Here is a 25,176-nt window from a genome sequence, read left to right as displayed (position 1 = left end):
TAAGGTGAACTAAACATGCTCGAACTACCACATTACAAATATTTCAGTATTGACTCCTGTTATTTACAGGGAGAGATGGTGTTATATGACTATAAGCTATGGTATTGCCTCTTGTGAAACTCTTTGAACCTGTGAAAAAACAGAAAGAAATCCTATCCACGTTGGATTTGTCCGTGACTGCATCCACATAGCATCTTATACACTGCTAATGTCCGACGCACTAAACTTTCTCTGAGTGTTCCAGATGGGCGCTCTACTAAGCCAGAAGTTAGCCCTTCTACAGATGACCACTGGCCCATAGTGAGTGCATTGTGTTAGCAGATGATGTGATCCTGGGTCCATCTCTCCTCTTGAAGGGTGCCATGCCTCATGGAGAGTCCCCCAACCAACACCACACCCCCACCCTCTCTTTTCATACCGAGTTTGCCTATTCTACATCCAAGCTGCCCTCTGCTTGGGCCAGTCATACAAATGGCGTCATCACTGTGGAAGAATGGCGCAGTCCCTGGATGGCAGCATAAGGCCCCTGCTGAAAGTAGTGGTGGTATCTGGGCATGTGGAATGAAGGGAACGTGGGCCCACTCCCCGGCATGGAGGTAGCGATGGCAGATGGGGCAAGAGGCATCCCGAGGCGACTGTAGGGGGGCAGAGATCCCTGGATGGGGTGAGGGATGGATGTGGCGATAGAGGCAGTGCTGGTGCCCAGGGCGGTCAGAGACTGGGGGTGCTGGAATCCGGGAAAACTGGATGAAGAGGATACCCAGGAGCTGAGTGACAAGTTGTCAGATGCAGTAAAAGCTGATCCTGTGAACGGAAAGCAAGGCAATTAATTTCAATATGTAAAGGACTGAATAGCCTATCACAATTACCTTAAACAATGTTACTGTTAAGTATGTTTTAAGGGATTCACTAATAATGGAGTATTTAGCTGCAACTGGCCAGGCTATCACAGGAGGGTACTTGGAAACAACCACAGACTGAGATGAATTAATGTTCTTGGGGAAGGGGCACCTTTTGGGGTCTGAAAAGGGAAATCCAATTCAATAAATATTTGTGATGTGCCTCCTTTAGGCAAAGCACTGGCAATACAAAGACAAAAACAAAACAGTCCCAGGAGTTTTCCATCTACTGTGGGGAGGGCAGGGTATTTGTGTGCACAATAGGTAATTACAAAGCATAGACAAAGTCATTTTATTGATTAAATGGAAAACCGTATATTCTATGGATGGCCAGTATACTTCCAGAGAGCAACTGAAGTCATGGTAAGATATAGGAACTCTAAGCAGTGGACATTAACCTTCATCTTTCTAGCATTGCCATCAGCAAATCCAAAATTTTATTTTGATCAGCCTGCTGCTAATGGACATGAACTTCAACTTCAACCAAGTAGCCCAGTGGCCAGAGTGATGGAGACTCTCTAAAGTCTGAGGAATGGATCCCTCCCAGTCAATAGTATGCAGGATGAGAGATTGTAAAGTTGGGAGGGACCTCAGAGGGCATTGGAAGTCCAGAGAGCTGAATTGCCTTGCCCAGAATCCTTCAAGGAATGAGCAGTAAGTCTATGAGTCTCTTTTGAACATCCTCTTTTCGTGATGGCCCCTGCAAAACCGCTTAGCTCAAATTTTCAGTTGGATTCAAATGTGCCATAGTTGTCACCTGGAAGCTACATGAATAGAAGTTTTATGTCCTGAACAAAGGAAACAAGAGTCAGCATGCCCTGTGGTCACTTCTTGTAGGTGAGGATGTTGGCAAGCAGGACTGTGCCCCAGATGGGGTGACCAGAGGGTGAAGAGTCTAGAGCATACATTCTGTGACATGGGGAGGTTTAGCTGGGGGAGTGGGGGGAGAGAGAAGAAAACTCTGACAAGTCACTCCCAGACAGTCCCTGCAATTAGAAGTGAATTGTCCATCCGTTTTGGTGGAAGGCATTCTCTATAATGATGAAATCATCCATCCATCCAAAAAACAAAACAAAATCAAAAAGGGAATGCATAGTGAGAGAGGGGGATGTGATGGCTCCTGTCCTAGAGTGGATAGAGTCTTGGGCCCAGAGTTAGGAAGACCTGGGTTCAAATCCTGACCCTTCATTTTGCAGATGAGGAAATTGGGGTTAAGATAAGGGAAGGGGAGGCAGCTGGGTGATGCAGTGTATAAAGCACGGGCCCTGGATTCAGGAGGACCTGAGTTCAAATGCAGCCTCAGACATTTAACACTTACTAGTTGTGTGATCCTGGGGAAGTCACTTAACCCTCATTGCCAGACCAAAGAGAGAGAGAGAGAGAGAGAGAGAGAGAGAGAGAGAGAGAGAGAGAGAGAGAGAGAGAGAGAGAGAGAGAGAAGGAAAGGGATTTGTTCAGAGTTAGTCACACAGCTAGTAAGTACCTGAGAAAGTATCCTTTGGGGTGAGAGGGGGGAGGGAGGAAATAAGCATTTCTACAGTGCCAGGCACGTTGCTAAACGCTTGACAAATGTTCATTTGGTCCTCACCACAGCCCCAGGAGGTAGGTGCTGTTACTATTCCCATTCTACAGTTAAGGAAATGGAGGCCAACAAAAATTCAGTGACTTGCGCAGAGCCACACAGCTAGGAAGTATCTTAGGCTGGCTGGATACAAGAGATCCACCAACTGGGACACTACCTGATGACGTTAGCATATTGAACTCAATATCCCAGGATCTAGAATTTGAAAGGACCACTGAGGTCATCCACTACAACCTATATCTGACAGAGTCCTCTCACAGCATACCTGACCAATGGTCATCCAGGCTTTGTTCAAAGACCTTCAGTAAGGGGAAACCCATGACCTCTACTTTTGTGCAGCTCCGATTATCAGGGAAGCTGACCTCAAGCCTAAACTGACCTTTTTGTAACTTCCTCCATCTCTCCTTGTTCTGCCTGTTTGGGTCAAGTTGAGGCAGTTTACCCTTTGTTCCACTTTTAGAATACTTCTGCAGACATTCAAGAATGGTTATCCTGCCCCCCTCTGGCTTTTCTCAGTCACTGAAGCCAGCCTTAACGCTATAAAGTCACTAGTTCATCTTGGTCCCTTCTCCTTTTCTCCCCCTTCAAGCATTTCCTTCAGCTACCCAGAGGTCCCCACGTTGTGTCTCCCTTACAGATGGGGCAGGCTTAGAGTCAAGGCAACTTTCAAGTGCCACTCAGATCCCACCATAGTGATGCTCCAGGTAACAGTGTGTATCCATAGAAAGCATTTTTAGAAGATGCTTTCCAGCATTTTTAATTTTATTGACCTCAGTCAATGCCTATGAGGCAGGTGGATCAGACATTGTCCCTGACTTAACAGATGTTGAGGAGCATCTTTGATATGGCAGAGCTGGGACCAGTACTCAAATTCCTTTATTCCTAGGCCAGTACTTTTCCCTCTGGGTAACAAAACTAACTTGAACTCCTAGGCTGTACATAAGGTAATTTCACAATAATAATTCATATTTTCTTAGAGCCTTTAAGCTTGCAAAGTCCTCTTCTCAAAACAACCCCATAAGATACATTTTATGTCCAACTGTTTGTGAACCCATTTGGGGTTCTCTTGGCAAAGATACTGGAGTGGTTTGCCATTTCTAAGATAACTTAGTGCAGTAATTATTATTCCTGTTTTACAGATGGGGAAACTGAGGCTCAAAGAGATAGAGATTTGTTCATGGTCCCTCAGGCAGTGTATGAGGCAGGCTTTGAACACAGGTTCCCTGATTGAATGTCCAACACCCTATTCCATCTCTGTCCCTTTAATTTATATCCAAGGTCGATGCCATTCTGGCTTTGGATGTCAGCACCAGCAGCTGTGCAACTTGGGGAAGTCCTCTGGTATATACTAGTCTAGTATGTACACTCTAATAGGAGGGCTTCAGGTGCCAATGATAGTAATTACCATCTTTATTACTTTCTGCTTCAGCTCATTAACTAGAATTCATTTTTAGCAAAAAGAGAAATATTAGCCAACCACATCAAAGATCAGTTTTTCCCATCACAGATGTCTCAAGGGAACCCATTCACTGATGACAAAACTCATCCTTTCTCTACTTGGGAACAAGCCTCTAGCCATTGGATTATCTGGCCGCTAGACCAACTTACCTCTATTTTGTGCTGTCTGGCTGTCATCTCCCAGGACATCCTCTTCTCCCCCATAGGTACGGATAGGCGATCGGGCATAGGAATGCTTCTGAATCAGACTCTCAACACTTTCCCTGTATTGGAATAATGATAGTAATAAAGTTGTTCAGTTGGTCCTGATAGTTGTGATCCTGTGAAACATACTGTCCGTGGGGTTTTCTTGGCAAAGATACTGCAGGGGTTTGCCATTTCTTTCTCCAGTAGATTAAGTCAAACAGAGGTTAAGTGACTTCCCTAGGGTCACACAGCTAGTAAACGGTGTTAGAACCAGGATCTGAATGTATATTCTCTGATTCTGAGATAGATGCTCTTTCCTTTTTATCACACTGCCTTGCAAGATGCATTCTTTGATTAATGAACATTTAGAGATCTGTACAGCTGTGAATAAATCATAAGAAATCTTAAAATCTTGTATCACAGAACACCTGGTCCAAGAGTGTCACAGATTTGTAAAGGACAAAAGAGCAAAACTTTTAAAGAATTTGGATAGGAAAGTTAGACATAAGAGTGAAAATGGTGCCTAGACTTTTTGGGTGTTAAAATCACACTATAGCCTATGAACCCAAGTGTGAAAGTTAATCTGAAGAACTCTGTCACACCCACCACTGGGTACTTTCAATAGAGGGGAAAATTAGGAAGTGAGGTGAGTGTGTACAATGCAGGTCAGCTCCTCTAGGCTGGATATGACCACAACTTTCATCATCAATTACTTCCCTAATGCTGGTCCATGTTGTCTGGGCTCTAGAGTAACGTGAGCCTACATGCCAGAGGGACACAGACACCTGTGAGTGTCCCCATCCATCACAATAATGACACAAGGTGAGAGAACCACGATTGAACCCTCAAAGGTACAATGCGCATCTCCAACAGCCTCAACTGGTCCTGTGCACTCCCTCTACTATCTCTCATACCACCAATCATAGGTCAGTGCTACCCAATCTCTACTGGGCTTCTTTGCCAACACCTGGAGCCTCTAAAGACCCCGGAAGGATGGCCAGTGTCATTGGCTACCACCTAATGCCACTGTCTCCCAGAAGCCCTGGCAACAAGGGGAGCACAACAGGAAATTCTGTGGGAGGTTCAAAGTGCTGCCCACACAGTGGTTTGCTGGTAAATGTATAACGGCCCATTCTGGGGGGGGGGTGGGAGGTTGGGGGATGTCCCCATGACACACTTTTAACCTTTTCTCCATCACTTTCTTAAGTCTAAGCAATCAACAAGATGATAATTGATTTGTAGTATTGTTGATTTCTGAAATGTAAATGCACACATTGAATATTTAACAATTGACCCTCCAGAACTAGTTAGAGCTGGCTCCAGCACCCCGTGCCCCTACCCACGCTTCTGTTCTGCCAACTTTCGGTCAGTTTTGGTCATTCTCTCCAGACCAAAACACCCTTCCCTGACTGCCACTTCCCTTCATGTGTTGGCTACATTTATTAGAATGTACATTCCCTGAGGGCAGGGATTGTGTTTGTATTCTGACATGTAATAAGCAGTAATACGCTTTTTTTCATTCTTTCATTCCTAGTTTGTTTTTTTCTTATACAGAGATGCTGTGAGAAAATGGGGCAGAATTTAGTCAACTAATTCCTCTGCAAGAAGACTCAGGTCAATAATAATATTAACTCACACTTTGATGCCACTTAGCATACCCTCTCTCTCTTATTATTGTTTCACAACAATCCTTTGAGGAAGGTACCATACCACTCATGATCCCTGCTTATATAGATAAGGAAACCAAGGCTCGAGGGAGGAAGCGACATGTCCGGGGTCGTGCAGAATCCTAGGACCTGCCTTCAGCTCTTTTCTCTAACACTTACTCCATGGGTGACCCTGGGCAAGTCATTCAACTTCTCAAAGCCTCTGTTTCTTCATCAGTAAAAGGAGGGATTTAGACCAGATGGTCACGTCCCTTCCAGCTCCAGGTCTATAACTCTCTAAGTTGTAGGGGCATGATTTAAAACCAGGTCTTGCCTGACTCGATCCATTCCACAAGCTAACAAACTAACTTGTGCTTGTGTGTTGGTGCATTATTGTAATTTACCCAGTGCTCGGCCTGAAGTCAGGAAGACCTGAGTTCAGACACTTACTAAATGTGTGACCCTAGGCAAGTCACTTGGCCCTGTTTGCCTCAGTTTCCTTATCTGTCAAATGAGCTGGAGAAGGAAATGGCAAACCACTCCAAGATCTCTGCCAAGAAAACCCCAAATGGGGTCACCAAGAGTTGGATACACCTGAAAAAAATGACTGAACAACAACAATATTCTAATATAATTAGAATAGCTAGCATTTATATAGCACTTTAAGGTTTGCAAAGTGTTTTATATATTTTGTTTCATAATCCTCACAACAACCCTGGGAAATAGGTATTAACATTATCCTCATTTTACAGATGAGGAAACTGAGGGAAACGAATATTTAGTGCTTTGCATAGTTATTAGGGTTAGTGTCTCAAGATGGATTTGAACTCATGTTTTCCTGACTCCAGATCCAGCGCTCTATCCACTTGTGTCATACATTCAAATTCTACTACAAAGAGCGACTCAGATGGGCTAGGCATGTTGTACAAATGCCAAACACACGTTTGCCTAAAAGACTATCTCACAGAGAATGCACAAAAGGCAAGCAAGCATTCACATGGAGGTCAGAAGACAGACATAAGGACACTCTCAAGGTCTCTGTAAAGAACTTTGGGATCTATTGCATGACATGGGAGATGATATGGCAAAGCACTTCCATCATGCTGTGCCCATATGAAGAAGGCACTGTGCCCTATGAGAGAATCAGAACTGTAGTAATTCAAAAGAAAGGTGAGATGTGTAAATGTTCATGTGGACTAGTTGTGCCCAACCTGTGGAAGAGCCTTCCAAGCTTGTATTGGTCTGACCAGTCACAGTCAGTCACACTAACATAGTGATGCCATTTTGGTCTTCTTTGAGAATGAGGGAAAACAACCAACCATATAGCATGTGTATATATGTGTATGTGTATGTATACGCAGACACATATGGATGGTCTGTCAATTGCAAAAACAAAAACAAAAAGACACACACACACACACACACAGATAAATGACCAAGTCCCAAAGACGGTAATAAGTTTTAGAATTCCTACTCTATGTTACTACATTACCCTTTGTTCACTCCAGTAGAGCTTGTGCTAAAAGCAGAATGACACAGAGATTAGCACTGGCCTCGGATAAGGAAGACACACCCATTCTTGGCACATACCATATTTTTAGAATGAGAAAATGACTGAAACACCAAAACAATACAGAAAAGAGAGGAGAAGGAAGTTCAGATGAAGAGAAGAGACACAGTCAAGAAGGTCAATTTGGATCCTACTATTTTCCACTTAATATACGTTATGGAAACAGCCTAGAACAGAAATTCACAGCTTCAGAAAAAAAAATTCTCCTTTTTTTGTTCTTTGTATGGAATGCTCATATTTTGTTGGAATGCTCATATTTATTGCTTACGTTTATAATAAAAAATAAAATAAATTTTTGTCAACCACTGTACATTCTCATTAGCCATATTCTCAGCTTCTAGTTTCCCTATAATCCTATCACCACTAAAGTGAATTTTGACATTTATTTTTGTTTGTTTGAAGTTTGCAGCCAATTTTTCCTTCATTGGAGTAGAACCTCGTGGTTGTCTTGATTTTCATTCCTCTCATTACCGGGGAATTTGAGGATCTTTACATGATTTTATGGAGGGCAATGCTGTGTAGTGGGTATAGAGTCGGCCTTGAAATATTTTGGCCCCACAATTCCGTTGACATCTCAACGCTCTCGATAACTCTCCAAGAGAAGGAAGGCACAGATTTGCATTGGTAGCATAAGCTTCCTCAGCTGGGAGTTCCTGAAAGAATAAGTGCAGTCCCTACCCTTCGAAGGTTGTCTGGCCTATTTCTTTTTATTATTTCTCTATTGGGAGAAATCAATCATTAATATATATACATATGAATGTACATGTACACATATATGTATATGTATATCCGTGTATATGTACATATATATATATATATAAGTTCCTTATAGATTCTGAACATCTGTCCTTTAGTCAGAATATTTATTGCAATTTTCTTCCCAGTTGTTTTCTTTTCTTTTTGGCTTAGAGATATTGCTTTTTGTTGTGCAAAATCACTTTATCTTTGTCTAATCAAGTCAATCTATTTTGTCCTCAGTAATTTCTTCCATTTGGTTGATTGATAAAAATGTTTCCCATCTCCATAGTTGAGACAAATCTATTATTATTTTTCCTTCCAGTTTTTTAGGTTTTTATTTTATATTTAGGTCATTGATCCAGTTAGAATTATTGTGGTATATGAGTAGAAATCCTTTTTATTTTTGCCAAACTGCTTCAAAGTATATTGTGATCTACCCAAATGCAATGGACCAAATGCAGTATAGTATGGTACAATTTTTCCAACAATTTTTATTGAATATTGATTCTGTTGCCTAATGATTTTAGATATGAGATTATCAAACAATATTCATACCCACTGGGCTCTGGTTTTAGGTGCCCTATCCCACTTTTATGTATCTATTCCCCTATTTTTTGTATAGTACCAGAAGGATTTTACATTTATTTCTTAATAGCAGTTTTTAAAATCTGGAAGGACAGGACCCCCTCAAACCATTCTCTTTTTCATAGTTATTCATATTCTTAAACCCTTACTTTTCCGTGTAAATTCTGTTATGACTTTATCTAGATGAAATAACCTATTGGCATTTTGGTTGCTATTACACTAAATTTGTAAATCAGGTTTTTAATATATTTTCTAAGCATATCTGTGAGCAGGAGATATCTCCTCCATTTATTTGTCTGGTTTTAGCTTGGGCTTCTTCAAAATGATTTTGAAATTGTCTTTATATATGTCTCCCATGAAGCTTGAAGTAAACTGGTACAAAGGAAAAGCCCTGGATTTGGTATTAGAGAACTTGGGGTCAAATACTCCCTCTGACACATGTGTGAACTTTGGTCAATTATCTTACTTCTGTGGGCCTTAATTTTCTCATCTGTGAAAGAGGAATGGGTCAAAAGAAATAAGCAATGATGTAGCATCCACAGTGCTTTTTGTAAATATTATCTCATTTGGTCCTCACATCAACTGTGTGAGGTAGGTGCTATTATTATGACCATTCTCCTGTTGAGGAAACCAAGATAAACAGAGGTTAAGTGACTTGCCCAGGGTCATGCAATGAGGAAACTGAGGCAAAGAGGCTAAATGATTTACACAGGGTCACAGCTAGATGGAGTCTAAGGCTGAATTTGAACTCAAGTCTTCCTGACTTCAGATCCAACACTTCACTGTGCTACTTAGCTGTTGTTGTTGTTGTTATTCAGGCATATCCAACTCTTGGTGACCCCATCTGAGGTTTTCTTGGCAAAGACACTGGATTGGCTTGCCATTCCCTTCTCTAATGCCACCTAGCTACATATTGCTTTTAAGTATTCACAAATCCAGCTTTCTAAAAGTGCCTGAGTACTTTAAAAATAATTTGTTTCTATAAATAATTTGCACATATCTCCAAATGTCAAATGTAATCTCTTTCTTTGTGACCCCATATGGGGTTTTCTTGGCAAAGATACTAGAGTGGTTTGCCATTTGCTTATCCAGTGATTTAAGGCAAACAGAAGTTAAATGATTTGCCCAGGGTCACACAGTTAGTGAATGTCCAAAGCTACATTTGAACTCAGGTTTTCCTGAATCTAGGTCTAGCACTCTATCCACTGAGTCATCTAGCTTTCTTTTCAAACACTGTCTTTATAGGGTATAAACTAAATTTTGTCACAGCCCTGGGAAAATAAAGTAGATATCCATTAATGTGGTTTTAGTAAGATTGTGGGTTTCTTTTTCTATGGGTACGTGTATACTAAAAGCAGCTATTATAAAAATAAACTTACTGGATTAAATAAATATCCCTTGTTTAGTAGTGTGAGCCTACAAAAAGGTAAAGCTAAAATATCTTATCATTCACTAGAAGGAAAAAAAGGATAGTAAATAAGTGAGAGATTAGTTTAAACACAGATTAGGACTTGACAATGAAACAGCAAATTAAACTCTAATGGGGGCAGCTAGGTGGCACACTGGCTAGAGCACCGGCCCTGGAGTCAGGAGTACCTGAGCTCAAATCTGGCCTCAGACACTTAACACTTACTAGCTGTGTGACCCTGGGCAAGTCACTTAACCCCAATTGCCTCACTAAAAAAAAAATATTAAACTCTAATGAATCTGCCACTTTCTTTAGACTGGCCCAAACACATCTAGTTCCATGCAAGTCAGCTGATGAATTCATTAAAGCAAAGGCCCCTGGGAATCTCCACCAGACAGCACCACCATGATTCCATAACATCATGAAATGGAACCAGTGCATCCTAATGGGGTGATATTCCTGTGAATAGATTTGAAAGGATTAAGAATGTCTTGAGTAGGGCAGCTAGATGGAGCAGTGGATAGAGCACCGGCCCTGGAGTCAGGAGTACCTGAGTTGGAATTTGACCTCAGACCTTAACACTTACTAGCTGTGTGACCCTGGGCAAGTCACTTAACCCCCATTGCCTCACTAAAAAAAAAAAAAAAAAGAATGTCTTGAGTATTTGGAAGAATCTGGTTTACCACAGAATCTCGGTACTGGACGGAAACCCACTGATTATCTATTTGTGACCTACTCTTAAAAACAACTCCCCTCTACAAAATATATTGACAAGGAGACCTCAAGCCTCTGTCTGAAGACCATCAATAGACCTCAGATTGTTAGGAGATTCTTCCTTGTGTCTAAGTTTGCTTCTTCCCGTCGGCCTTTGGGGGAGAAAGCCAAGTGAGCTGACAAACTCAGCTATGTCAGGTTCCTACTAACCTATGCTCAGATTGGTCTGACCAACGGGCGTGATGAGGGAGGAGAAGCATTGGTTTTGGATCTGGGGAGCATAGCTTTAGAGTTGGATGAGACTATCTGATTCAACTCCCTTATTGTACAGATAAGGAAACTGAGGCCCCAAGAGATGAAGTTACTTGTCTACAGTCATACAGGTAAGTGGCCAAAGAAGAACTGAACCCAAGTTTTCTGGTTTCAGATATAGGCTTCTTTTCACTGTAATCCATCAGCATCCAAGTAAGGGGAAGTAGGAAAAAATGCTGACTGTCAGATCCTGGATGTTCAAATCCCACTCTTGCCCAGTAAACTTGGGCAAGTCCCTTAACTTCTCTGATGAAGTGGTTTCCTAAAATGAGAGGGCTCATCCTTTGCAGAAGAAGGCCCCAAGAGCTGCGGTAACTTACTCAACATCACACAAGTCTGGTTTTTAATAATCCAGTTTTACCTCCTGCCATGGTGAGTCACTGGTTAAGATTGTGGCAGATAACTGCATTGGTAATGATACTTTTTAAAAATAATAATGATAACAGCAGAGGCAGCATTATGTGGTGTGCCTCATATATGGCAGACCTGTATTTCCAGCCCACACCTTCTCAATCAACGAATATTCATTAAGTACCTAAAAAATGCTAGGAACCGTGCTGAGCGCTAACCTGATGCTGAATTCTAGTAGACTTTCTCCTCCATCCCTGTACTTTGCTATGAATTCTAAAATTCAGCAAACTACACTTTTAGGAGGAAAAATTATATTTACCAGTTCCCTAAATGGAGGAAGTTACAATTTTGGAATCTTGTTTAAGGGGTCCAGATGCCTTGGGTTAGGTTCATCTAAAGACCCAATGGGGTGGTTGGAACAGTAGGCAGACAAATCCCAAGGAAAACCATCCTGCAAATAGCACCATCAATCACTGCCAGAGCAAACATTTCCCTTTCCTACAAAAAAGCCATTATATCCATTTTGTGCTGGGTAGGACGCTGGCATCATTACTTATGCGAGTCTCCTGGAAAAATATAGCATCTAATCAAAGTGATTTACTTGCGTCATCCTAACTGGATGTGGACTGAAAGCAATGGTCAGCCCTGCATAGAGGACACCATAATCAAATGATTGCCTTTTAAGTGATTGAAAACAGCGGGCATATCGGGACCATCTACTTGAAGACTTTATGAAGAAAAGGCAGACCATGTTGTTTATGTCCCCCTCCCTGGCCCTGTCGGGAGCAAAAGGAAAAGTGCAAAGAGTTTTTTCTAAGGACACACACATCCGTCGCTCAATTGGTGATGCTGGTTAGCAAGGCAACATGGCTTTCTAAGGCAGGTTATTGTGAAAAACCATCCCCTTCTCATCTCAGAAATTCGGTGATGGGGGGCAGCTAGGTGGCACAGTGGATAAAGCACTGGCCCTGGATTCAGGAGGACCTGAGTTCAAATCCGGCCTCAGACGCTTGACACTTACTAGCTGTGTGACCCTGGGCAAGTCACTTAACCCCCATTGCCCTGCAAAAAACAAACAAAAAACAAACAAAAATCCCCAAGAAATTCGGTGATGGACTTCATCCCCACATCCACTCAATTATTGAAGGGACCACTACAAAGCTTGATATGATATTATTGTTCAAAGGACAAAAAAAGCCAGAGTAACAGAAATCAGTCAATAATTGTCGTAAACATAGCCCCTAATGGCTGAGCCACCCCTCTTGGCTTCACTTTCCTTATCTGCAAAATGAGAGGTTTGCACTCTGCTTCCCTTCCACCTTTAACCCTGTATGCTGATGATGGTTACCAAAAAGACTGATTAGAGTTACACATTTTGGGGAAAAAATAGATGGAACAAATTTGCTCTGGTTTACTATTCTAAAACTAAGCCAGTTAGATCTCCCTCTCAAGGTTTTAGGCATACCCCGAGGAGGTTAGGCTGCCTCCTCTCCAGTATAAACTTGGCCCCTGCTGGATGTGTTCCTCCCACTAGGGGCAGCTGTGGACAGAGCCCTGATCCTGGAGTTAGGAAGACCTAAGTTCAAACCCATCCTCAGACACTTACTAGATGTGTGTGACTCTGGGAAAGTCATTTAACCTATTTGAAACTAGGTATTCCAAGTATCTCTACAAAAGGGCCCTCCCAGAGGTAGAGGACCCAAGTGGGGATTAGTCGATGCCATTAGCACCATGTGCCCTGATTTAAGTTTTTTAAAAAAGCCAAATTAGGATCTAGTTCTGCTGGCTTTTCTCTGCTTGTCAAAAATCAGTAAAGCAAAGTTCTTAAATCTCCCAAGGCCGCTATAGTGTATTTCTTATTTTGCTCATTTTCTTTGTCACAGCCAAAAGGAATATGACATTTAAAATCCCCATAGTTGTAGAGTCACGGAGCTAGAGCTAAAAGAATTCCAGGGTTTATTGAAGCCAACCCCTTTATTTTTTACAGCTGAGAAAACTGAGGTCCAGAGAGTTTTTATAACTCGCTCAGAGTCACATAGCTAGGAAGCATGGTAGGATTCAAACCCAGGTCCTTTTCATTCCAAACATAAAGATCTATCTAAGGATCAAACGAGATAAAATCCCTAAAGTGCTTAGCATAATAGCTTGCACATTGTAGTCTATAATAACTCTGTCTCTTCTTTTTTCCTTCCTAGGCACTACATTAGGTCTACTCTCAAAAAAAAAAAGAACTAACTTTATGTGCATTGTCTCATTTCGTCCTCCCAACAGGCCAGTGACAGATAAATTATTAAATTCAGTAAACTTTCATTAATTTAAACTACGCCACCCTAACCGTGAGTGCACTCTCAAAGTTTATACAAGTCAGTTGATGTTCAGTCATGGTGATCATCGACTGAAATTTGGAACGGACTTCAATGGCTATCTACTACAACCCCTCATTTTATAGATGAAGAAAGTAAGGCCCAAGGTGATAATGACTTTCTCAAAGTCCTGTAGGTCATAAATAGCAGACAGGATTCAAACTCAGGCCCTCTGACTCAAAATTCAGGTCTCTTTCTACTGTACCATACAGCTATCTCTTGTCTTACTTAGTATTGTTATTTAACTTTTCACGTGTTTGTGTTTCATCTCAAGTTCACTGTAAATTTGCAGAGGATATAAAAGCTTCGTGTTAATGCTGTTTTATATTGCCCACAGTGCCTAAAACAGTGCTGTGCACATAGCTTGTGCTCAAATAATGACAACTTTGGAAAGCTACAAAATTTGGTTGAATTTTTAGCCAATAATACTTGAGATCAAGATCATGTTTGCATGCATGAGCATAATCAAACTCAAAACAAAGCTTTGGTTAGCTAATTCATCAGGGTTCTTCCTACATCACTTCACAATATATTCCCCCCCCCCCCCGAAAACAAAATAGACAAAAGTCTCAGCTCATATGACAATTCACTTTCCTGAGAGAGAGCTAGCCCATGACTCTGTCTGGGGGAGAAAGGTCAAGTGGATAGGAAACATCTAATGGAAAGGAAAAAAAAACCCACATCCAACGCTGTACTACTTCATCATCAATTTAGACCATAATGACTAACGGGGTTCTTTATAGATGACTCCTTGTCACAGCATAAATCAAAAGATTTATGCAGATAATATTATGAATTACTGGAAAATAACAAATCAATATCTGCTGCGGTATGACTCTTCCCCCAAAAAACATAACAAATGAAAGCTACTGATAAAATATATTTTAGCGTGTTTTTTAAAGTCATATATTTTTATTTGTCAAGACCTGACAAGATATTGCATGAGTCCTTTTTTTAAAGGAAAAATAATTTCAACTTAATCATTTAAAAAAGCTTTCAGACTCGACTTTATTCTGAGGAAATTCATTGTCTTCTAATAGCTCATACTTGGATGATGCTTTATGGCTGCAAAGTGCTTTCCCATACGTTATCTCCTTGGCTCCTGACAACAACCCTGTGAGATAGATAATAGCCTCCATGTGATCATTCCCATTTTCCAGAGACACAAACAGAAGTTCAGAGAGGTTGGGTCTTTTAGCCAAGGTCACAGAGCTAAGCAGTGGTGAACACTAGATGCCAATGGTGATATACTTCCCACTACAACACTCTTGCTTCTGACGGGTCCTGCTTTATCTTTTCAAGTAGGTGTACTCATTTCTACGCTTTTCTATGACAGTTAGCAATTTAAGTAAATGCATTGAGCTTCTTAATTCCCAAACTTTATCTTTTAGACATGAAACACGAAGGCAAATTTTTGCAAAATTATACATTATCGACATTATATGAATCCTTCTTCAAGCTTCTGACGTTTTGTCAATGAGGTTCTCCCTCTGCCACTGTAGATTTTGACACCTCTCCCCCACCACGACTTAGAAGAAAGTTGCTGTTGGCCAAAAAATTTCATCCTGTGGGTCCTGAACCTCTCTAAACTTAGCTAGGCCAGTCCTAACAAAAGGCATCCGGTCCTTCACTGGGACAATACTTTTTATCTTGAAAATAGCAAGACTTTGTTATTTCCAGCTCCCTTGAAGCCTCCGCTGCAGGACTCTCCTGATACCCCTAATCATTACCACCCTCCTCCAGGAATGACTTTAGAATTCCTTTTCCATATTTTGAGTTGGTTTTTGTTGTGTTCCCCCTGTCCCCAAAAGAATGTCAGTTCCTAGAGAGAAGCTACTCTTTTCATCTTTGTCTTTTTCATTCCTTTTTGTTGTTGAGTCCTTTTCATTCACCTCTGACTCTTCGTGTGCCCATTTGGAATTTTCTTGACAAAGATGCAGCTCATTTTACAGATGTGGAAACTGTGGCAAACAAGATTAAGTGACTTGACCAGAGCCACACAGCAAGTAGGTGTCTAAGGGTTTGAACTCAGATCTTCTTGACTCTAAGTTTAGTGCTCTATGTGTTTTACCACTAGTATATGATTAATAAATGCTTGTTGAAATGAAATTAGAAACAAACTGGGTCCCACCAGGTTGAGGAATGAATGAATAGCGTGATAGATGAAATGCATTGGAATACTATCATATGGTAAGATACAATGAATAGGAAGGATTCATAGAAAATTGTGAAGATTCATAAGAACTGATGCATAGAAAAATGCATAGAGTCAAGACACTAATTTGCATGCTTACTATGGAAAAGCAAAGGAAAACAGTGCTTAAAGATTTCAGAACTCTGATCTACAGAAGGACCTATCATGACTTTAGAAAACTGATGATGAAATATTCCTCCGCTGTGTGGCAGACAGGCTGGAGGTGCAAAATGAGATGGATATTTTCATATGTGGTCAATGTGTTTATTTTGCTTGACTATATGTATTTCTCACAAGGGGGAACATTGATGGAGACAAAAGGGTAGAGATATAAAGGAAAAGAAGAATCAATAAAATATTTATAAATACACAGAAGAAAACAAAAAAGGAAGCAAAGCAATAGGGAAACTTTGTCACTACTTTGTTAAGTTTAATATACACTAGGTGGTAGAGTGGATAAAGCACTAGCCCTGGATTCAGGAGTACCTGAGTTCAAATTTGACCTCAGACACTAGACATTTACTAGCTAAGTGACCCTGGACAAGTCACTTAACCCTCGTTACCCCACCAAAAAACCCAAACCAAAACAAAAAGTTTAATATACACTTTAAAAACTGGTTAACAGAAGTTATGTTCATATACAATTCTATTTTTATTTGCACGTTTGTATTATATGTATTTATATGTACATAGTATATTTACATCTACATTCTAAGTTTATCATAAAAATATTTTTAAATAGCATCTCTTTACCCTCAGTGAGTTCTAGTTATCAGGTCTATATTTATGCAATCATAAGGACTGATGGAACTAGCAGTTTGATTGATTGCTCTGCCTCCATTGGTCATCATTGAAAGATGTTAGAGAATAGGAGAGGTACATCAGGAATGGAGAAGGGCTAATGTTTTCCCTATTTTCTAAGAAACATCAGAGAATAGACTCTGTAAACTATACACCAATGAGCATGATTTCTATTCTTGTCAAAATTTTAGAACACATTATTAAAGAGATGGTTGCTGAACATTGAAAAATGGAAGCCATGTTACTAACAGTCAATATAGTCTCATTAGAATAGTACACAGAAGACTAACCTCATTTCCGTTTTTGATAAAGTAGCTAGACTCGTACTTAGATTTAGCTGAAGTATTTAATGGTGTTTCATAGTATCTTTGTGAACAAGATGGAGAGATATGAGCTGGATGGTGGTGGAGTCAGGTGTGTTTGGAACCAGCTCACAGTCAACTTGGAGGGAGGTTTCTAGTGAAGTACCTCAGAGATTTTCCTTGGCTCAAGATATTTAATTTTTTTAAATTAATGATTTGAATGAAGTCATAGATAATCACCTTTCATCAGACTCCTGGGTTATCATGATAGGAGATATTGTGCAACTCACACAACAGAATTGGTTATGTTAAGAGAAAATGCACAGGGATTATTCTGCCCAGGCCACATCTGAAGTTCTGTGTTCGTTTCCAGCTGTCATGACTCATGACATCATGGAGGATGCTTACAAGTGAGGATCCACACAGAGGAGGACAAGCCCTAAAGAGCAAGCTATGTGACAGAGGGGAGAAGACCTAAGTGGGATGTCAGAGGATTTGAGGGCATGCTTTGTGAATTAGCCTTGTCCTGCTTGATCCAAGAGTATAGACCTGGGAGCAAAGGAGGCAAGTGGCTTGAAGGCAGATTTGGTCTATATATAAAGAAGAGACTTTCTAACAGTTTGAGCTTCCTCAAATGGGAGTGGGTTTCCTTGGGAGGCCTAAAGTTCCCCATTGAAAGATCTCAAGGAAAGGCTGGTGACAACGTTGTCCTTGAGATACAGTACAGTGTGAGAGAGGGCTAGACGTGGAGACAGAAGACCTGGGTCTAGTTTGTGCTCTGATGCTAATTGAATCTGTAAAATGGGAATAAACATACTGCTTCCCTCACAGGGTTATTATGAGGAAAGGACTTTGCGAAACCTTCAAGCGGAATATGATTATGGACCAGTATGATTATTGTTTGGGGACAGCTTGGGCTAGGTGACATATGATTATAAATTAAAAGCTGAAAAAAATCCTTAGAGATCATCTAATATAATGGCAGCATTTTACAGAAAGGAAACCGAAGCCCAGGTGGGCAAAGCAATGTAAGGTGGGTTTTAAACCCAGCCCTCTTCTGTATGTATCACGCTGCCTCCTGCTCTGTCCCTTAGAACCTGTGTTTAAGGGAGCATGAGGAAGAGAGGGAGAGAGAGGAGAGAGAGAGAGAGAGAGAGAGAGAGAGAGAGAGAGAGAGAGAGAGAGAGAGAGAGAGAGAGAGAGAGAGAGAGAGAGAGAAATGAGCAATGGGCAGGAGCTGGAACGACAAGTTTACAGCTCAGAAGGATTCTTCCATGTTCCAGAATATCAGAGCTTCCTTTTTTCCTTTCATTTTAATGTCCTGAAAGCTTCCAGTTAGTACTTTTGGAAGGAAGCCCAGATTAAAGGAGCCATCCTAAGCAGGGTAGGGTGAAGACAGATGGAATAAATAGACTCTAAATGCACAAAAATGAACTGCAGAAAAGCCGATTCTGAAAGAAAACTTAAAAGGAAAAGATGACTAGCTTATCCAAGATCCAAGGGCAGAGGAGTAGATTAAAAGAAACACTTCGACCACGAAGAGAACAATGTCAAAAGCACGCAAAGACTCAAAAATGCCAGGGGATCTGGGGTCTCATCAATGAGGACATTGTCTCCCAGCCATGCCTGCCCAACTTGTAAGAATATTCTCCATGACCCCCTGTAAGTTTGCCGGGGGAGTTCACATGACATACTGAGAATCTTCCTTATTTTCTCTGGATTATCATTAATACAGCAACTAAGTACACATGCTATCCATTGGCCATCCTGCCATATGACCAGCTCAGGCTGCTCTTTTCGAAGCCTACTCACACCTATGATATCTATCTCCACAGTCCTCCAGGAGATACTTATCTTCAGTTCTCTGGAGTTTGTATGCCTCCCAGTCATACCCATAGAGTAATTAGAAAGATGGGCCTTGGTTTCAGGGAGACGTTAAATGAAATCTGTGATTTCTCAAAGACAATCTAATACATTTTCCTCCTCCTGTTCAATTCTGCAGGCAACTCATTGTCCATTTGCAGAATCTATCCATTTGCAGTCCATCCAAAATGTATATATTGGTGAACAAACTAGAAACTGTCAACCTAACTATGTATCACACCCTGGACAACAAGCATTCTTCATTTCTTTTTTCCCATGTGTGTAGTTAAGCCAAACTCTTCTGAGTGATTCCAGCTTTTTTCCAGGAGGCTCAACAATATTCCAGAGCACAGAATTCCAACCTGTATAGTGTCAGTCCCGACCTAGAACATGTGAAGAACCTCACCAACTCTAGGGAATTCTGTGCTGGATACCAATCGTGACATATTTGTTTTACTGATGCTGATACTGAGTACAGAGGTGTCAAACAAGATTAGCTCTTTTGTTCTAGCTTTTAAGGAATCTTGTATGGTTTTCATTTTTTCATGGGAGACACTTTGTTAGAAGAAAGCCTTTCAGTTGACATTCTGTGCTAAACAATTAGATGTTGTTATAGGGACAGTAAGCAATAAGCACAGTGAGAGCTCTTATTTGCTACATCTCTTAGTCAATTGTGTGATAGGGAATAGTCAGCTATGAAATATCCCTTGCAAAAGCCTGCCTGTTCCATTCTAATACCTTAATAAAGGATGCCTTGATGTGTGCAAATGATTTTTCACTTTAGGTAGATAGAGAGTTGATAGATAAATAAATGATAGATAGATAGGTAGATAGATGAAAGAATAGGCATATAGGTGGATAGTTTCATAAATTTAAAACTAGCAAGGACCTCAGAGGTCATTTAGTCGAGTGCCTTTATTTTATAAATGTTGAAGGGACTTAAGATAATGCCAGTGGTAATCGGCAGACCCAGAACAAGAACCTAGGTCTGCTAGCTCTGAACCCAGTGCTCTTTTCTACTATATCTTATGTTCTCTTAGCCACTGGTGTTTTTTTTCCCTTTAGGCAGTAACATGGCCTGAGTTTTTTTTTTTCTTCCATGACTTTGCTCTTCCCCTCCTTTTGATAACTCAAGAAGCTATCCTTTCATGCCTGAGTCACCTGAAGCATGGACCTTCTCTATGTATTCTTGATCTAGTTCAGCTGTTTTCCTTACCTTTGTTCTCTTCAGTGTCATTTTTATTCCCTCTATGACAACATCTGGGACTGTAGCTTTTAAGCACAAGTAGAAAGGCTCCACTGTCCTTCATATTAAAAAGAATGTATTATACAATGTTTTTGCAGATCTTTTCCATTTTTCTTCTACTCAATGTACTCCTTCTAGTTGCATCCTTAAATGAATGCCCTGGTGGCAATATGCTTGGTTGAGTCTCTTGCCAAGCTTTTTAAAATTTTCTTCCCTTCACTGTTCTTATATTTTATGAAGCAATACTGCTCATAAAGTTTCACCATCTTTCTCCATAACATTGCACAGACAAGTTTGTATTATCAACTGATATTGTCCTTGGCTCCCCTATTATTCTATTTGGAAAGCAAGTAAAATGTTTGCTGACTAAAGGAGTTTTGAGACTTTTGTCCTCCTACTATATCAACTGATTTACATTAGTTGAACTATTGTATAAAATTATAGTATTTGGCGATGATGCTCTTTCTTCCATCCATATCCCATTTTTCAGCATCAATAACTTGCTTAAATAAGTTATATTGAAATTGTTTTAATTGCATGCCATATCTTTTTTCATTTGTATTCCTTCGTCTAGGTTTTTAGTAATTTTGTATTGATTTTTATCTTTGCTCTAACAAGTCAGTGGGCTGAGTGTACACAGACAGCTGATTCAAGAATGACTCCCACATCGGTAAGGAGTCATTTCCTGTCTATTAAAATATAATCAATTTCATTTTTGTGATGTTATTTGGCACTCCCCACAACCAGCACCTTCTGATTTACTTTTCCTTGAAGGAAGTACTCATCACACATAATCAAGAGATTCCTGGGTAGTATACAAGTCTTTTGTCTCTCTCACTCCTTTCTCATAATCCATGTTTTCCAACTTATTTTTGCCATCCTCACCTATTACCACCTTTGTATTGAAGTCTTCAAGTAACAAAGCATGTGTTAATTTAATTTACAGAGTTCTTTGTACAATTTTTGTATGTCTTTATCCTCTGAAGCTAACATTGCATTATAGTCTTTTAAAAATACTTATTTTGTGTTTATATTTTTGGGCATGCCCAATGTGGAAATTTGTTTTGCTTGATCGCATATTTATTCCAAGTCTTTTGGTTTTCTTTTTTTCCTTTTTCAATAGAAGAGGGAGGATGAGATGGAGAGAAAATAGATTTTGGACTAATTGGAAAAAATAAACAAAAAAAGGGGGAAAAACTTATCATATGCACTGCAGCATGACATGACCAAATATCCCATGGAATGATGTTTCTTGCTGCTTTTCAACACACAAGAAAATCAGCTCTGTTTGGTGTCTTTACAAATATTAACTAAGTTGAACTGACTTGCCTCTCCAAGAGAAACTGCAAATCATCCTTCCTTATAGCTACAACTCCTTATGTCTTTTGGTTTCATATTCCATAGAACAGAAACTTCTGTGGGAAAGGGACTGTTTTGTTTCTGTCTCTGTTTCCCTAACACCTAGCAAAGTGTCATGTGTCTAGTAGGTGGTTAATAAATTCTTGTTGAGATACATTGAAAGTGAGGATTGCAAGATGGATACAACAGCTACCTTGGTGGGTATGAATATTCTAAAAACTGTGTGCCTCCCTTACTTCTTCCCCCATTTCTGCCATGTTACAAAAGCATAAGGGAACCACATAGGATTGAGCACCATTTTATATTTTTCTTTTTTTTTCATGGATTGCCATGGCCAGTGATTTTATCAGTAAGAGGCCAGACTAATGGTAATGATTCTCTCTGAACTTCACTAGGCTGGTCCTCAGGAAACAGAGACAGTCTGTCACTGGGGCTGGAGTCCCTTCCTCCCCAGCATGAGAGAACCTAGCTCACACTCCACTGGTAAGCCTTTGAGAACCCAGATTCAACAACATAGCATAGGGAGGCTTTGAAGAGGACTTTGTAGATGATGTTTCCATTAAAAGCTCACTGCAAATAAATGTGAAGATGCTTTTTATTTAGCTTTTAGACCATGGGCAAAACCCCCAAACCCATTGCAGATAGGTGCCATTTGAGGCATATCCATAGCACAGATAATGCTCAAATTTAATTTTAGCCACCACATGCAACCTTCTCTTCGATAAAGCTTCCAATTGAGAGCAGTTAACAATTCACAGGAAGCTCTCTATGATAGAAACTGCCAAAGGCAGAATTTACTATAAGACTAGAGCTCATTCACAGAATCAAAGAATTTTAAACCTCAGCACCACTCAGGGCACAGGGGAAAGAACATTGACTCTAGGAGATTTGAAGACCTGGGTTTGAATTCTGCCTCCAATGTTTATTACTTTTGTGACCTTGGGCAAGTCACTTAACATCTATGGGTCTCAGTTTCCTCCCTGGCAAAATGAGAGGCTGGACTAGGTGGCCTCTGAAGTCCTTTGCAGCTCTATGATCCATCTAGTCAATACACTCAGAGGTGAGTGAAGGAGGGACAAGGAGGAGAAGGTGAATCCCTTGGCCTAGTCAGAAGTAGACATGGGCAGCCATGTTAAAGGATTAGAAGCAGCATGGTCTGTTAAATAGGTTGCTTTCCTTTAAGTCAGGAAGACCTAGGTTCAAGTTCAGCCTTTGACACATACTGCGTGACCCTCAACAAGTCATAATCTCTCAATGCCCCCAGACAGTCCTCTAAAACCATGATTTACAGAAGAGCTGGTGATCTACATCAATGAAGGGAGTTCCTATGCCAGAAGTTCCCATATAGAGATGAAATTACAGGTCTAGACAAAATCAATAGTCAAAGACAATAATAATTACCAAAAACAAACAAACAAACAAAAACAGAGAGGAAAAGCTTCAGGCAGGCAGAAAAAGCTTACCAATGCTTTTCTATAGTATAGCACATTTGTATGATCAACTGCCAGGTGAAGACAATAAACATCTCACTGTGCTTATTGCTTGTTGACTGTAATAAAAGGGAAAATCTAGTGGAGCGACCCCTACTGGGTATTCTCCAACAAGGTATCTCACAAGCATAAGTCAAATGCATACAAGATTCCTTGAAAGATACAAATTTTAAAAATAGTGTGAAGCATAAATCCTTAAGTCTGAATGACTTGTTAGCTCCAAGGAGAACATCAAGACAATGAGCATTAATTAAACATTGAAAGGCGTTCCTAAAGGAAGTTAAAGGAAATTGTAGACGTGCCTTGGGAGAGAGTTAAGGTTGAGACAGTTCCTCAAACATCTGGGATAATTTATGTGTACCCCTGCAGGACAATGAAGCAGATAACCCAAGAAGCTTTCTTCCAAACCCATAATTCTTTTAGGCTTCTTCTATCCCAGAAGCATATGTTAGTTCCCCCTTGTATAGATTTTTTTTTTTTTTAGTGAGGCAATTGGGGTTAAGTGACTTGCCGGGGGTCACACAGCTAGTAAGTGTGTATTAAGTGTCTGAGGCCGGATTTGAACTCAGGTACTCCTGACTCCAGGGCCGGTGCTCTATCCACTGTGCCACCTAGCTGCCCCCCTTGTATAGATTTTAACAATATTAATGAAGAACATTGTTGGGGGGGGCAGTGCAACATAATGCTGGAAAAATGAAAGGCGGGGGTTGCTTGAAGTTCCCTAAATTTCCAGAACAAGAGGGAACAAAAGCCCATCCAAAATGTCTCAGCATTGTTCCCATCAATATTGACCTCTTTTCCCATGCAGTATTGTACCTAATGGGCCGATGTGGGGCAGTTCTGGTACATCAGCTAAGAGGCTTTATTCGCCAGGGGATTTGTCATCAAAATGCCCAGGCATCGTTTTTAGGATCAATTCTTTGGAGGCAATTGAATTTCACAAATGCCAGAGGCTACATTTCTCAAAGCCATGTGGTCTGCTGCATAAAAGCCTAATCTCACTATAGTTAGAAACTCCATCTGACTGTAGGTCAGCTACAAGCTGGCCAGGTGATCTTCTCGAATCATGTGTGTCTCTTCATCCTTGGAATTTTTGAAAGACGGCTACTGATGCTTCTCTTTGTAGGTGTCTCAAGCTTGCTCCCTATTTTGATGTTTCTAATAGGTATGAGACCAAATTGCTGAGGAATTACCTCTACCAGTGCCAAATGTTAATGATGATGATGGCTGTCATTATTATAGCTAACATTTCTATAGCACCTACTATAATCAAAGACAACAACAAGAATGTGCCAAGAATTATTCAAAGTGCTTTACAAATGTTATCTCAGTTGATCTTCACAACAACCCTGGGAGGTAGATGCTATTATTATCCTCATTTTGCCTATGAGAAAACTGAAACAAAGAGACATTAGGTGACTTGCCCAGGATCACACAGCTGAAGACAGATTTGAATTGATATTCCTAACTCCAGACCCAGGGCTCTATCCACTGAACCACCCATAGTATCTAATTCTAACTAATTCTTGGCCTTGCCTTTCTATAAGCTCTTCATAGGATATCTGCCCAACTTACTTCAGGTCTTCCTGTAGATTTTTTTTACTACATGATGGAGACCAGTAGAATACTTGGGCTGCCCACCTGCTATCCCTCATTCTTGCTCCATTACCATCCCACCTCCTTTTCTGGCCATTACTGGTGGCATTCCTGGTCCTCACTCATCATTGGGTGACACACTGCTGTTGACTTTTGCCTACCATGCATCTTTCCACTGCCCTTTTGGTAACTTGCAAAGTGGTTCATTTGAGAATGTGGCATGACAATTCACAGATGTGTCTCATCAGTGGGAGGATATTTGTATTAAGAAGGCAGGTGTTTGCAGCCAGCAACAGTATCAATAAAAGTGCTCTACTGGCTAAAAAATGTACTACATACATGTACTGGAATATTACTGCATCATGAGAAATCACTGCATTATAAGAAATGAGGAATAGGAAGAATTCAGAGAAGAACCAGAAAACAAATAGACTGATACAAGATGAAGCAAGAAAAACCACCTAAGCAGAAAGAACAAAAAGACAAAACTGAGTACACTGTCATTATTAGAGA

At 40.5% G+C, this 25,176-nt stretch overlaps 1 protein-coding gene across 1 annotated transcript in view; it reads right to left on the bottom strand.

Annotated features, from left to right (window-relative positions):
• Positions 1–463: 463 nt before the first annotated feature.
• TBX20 (T-box transcription factor 20) overlaps positions 464–25,176 on the bottom strand; it is a 68,822-nt gene continuing 44,109 nt past the window's right edge. Inside the window, exons 7-8 of the mRNA XM_043979025.1 lie at positions 4,090–4,202; positions 464–804 (exon numbers count right to left, since the gene is read on the bottom strand). Coding sequence (XP_043834960.1) covers positions 464–804; positions 4,090–4,202 — 454 coding nt within the window. The remainder of the gene's footprint in view (positions 805–4,089; positions 4,203–25,176) is intronic.

Source organism: Dromiciops gliroides, chromosome 1 (assembly GCF_019393635.1).
Source record: "Dromiciops gliroides isolate mDroGli1 chromosome 1, mDroGli1.pri, whole genome shotgun sequence".
NCBI classification, from domain to species: Eukaryota; Metazoa; Chordata; class Mammalia; order Microbiotheria; family Microbiotheriidae; genus Dromiciops; species Dromiciops gliroides.
This window is presented reverse-complemented; position numbering and strand designations above follow the sequence as displayed.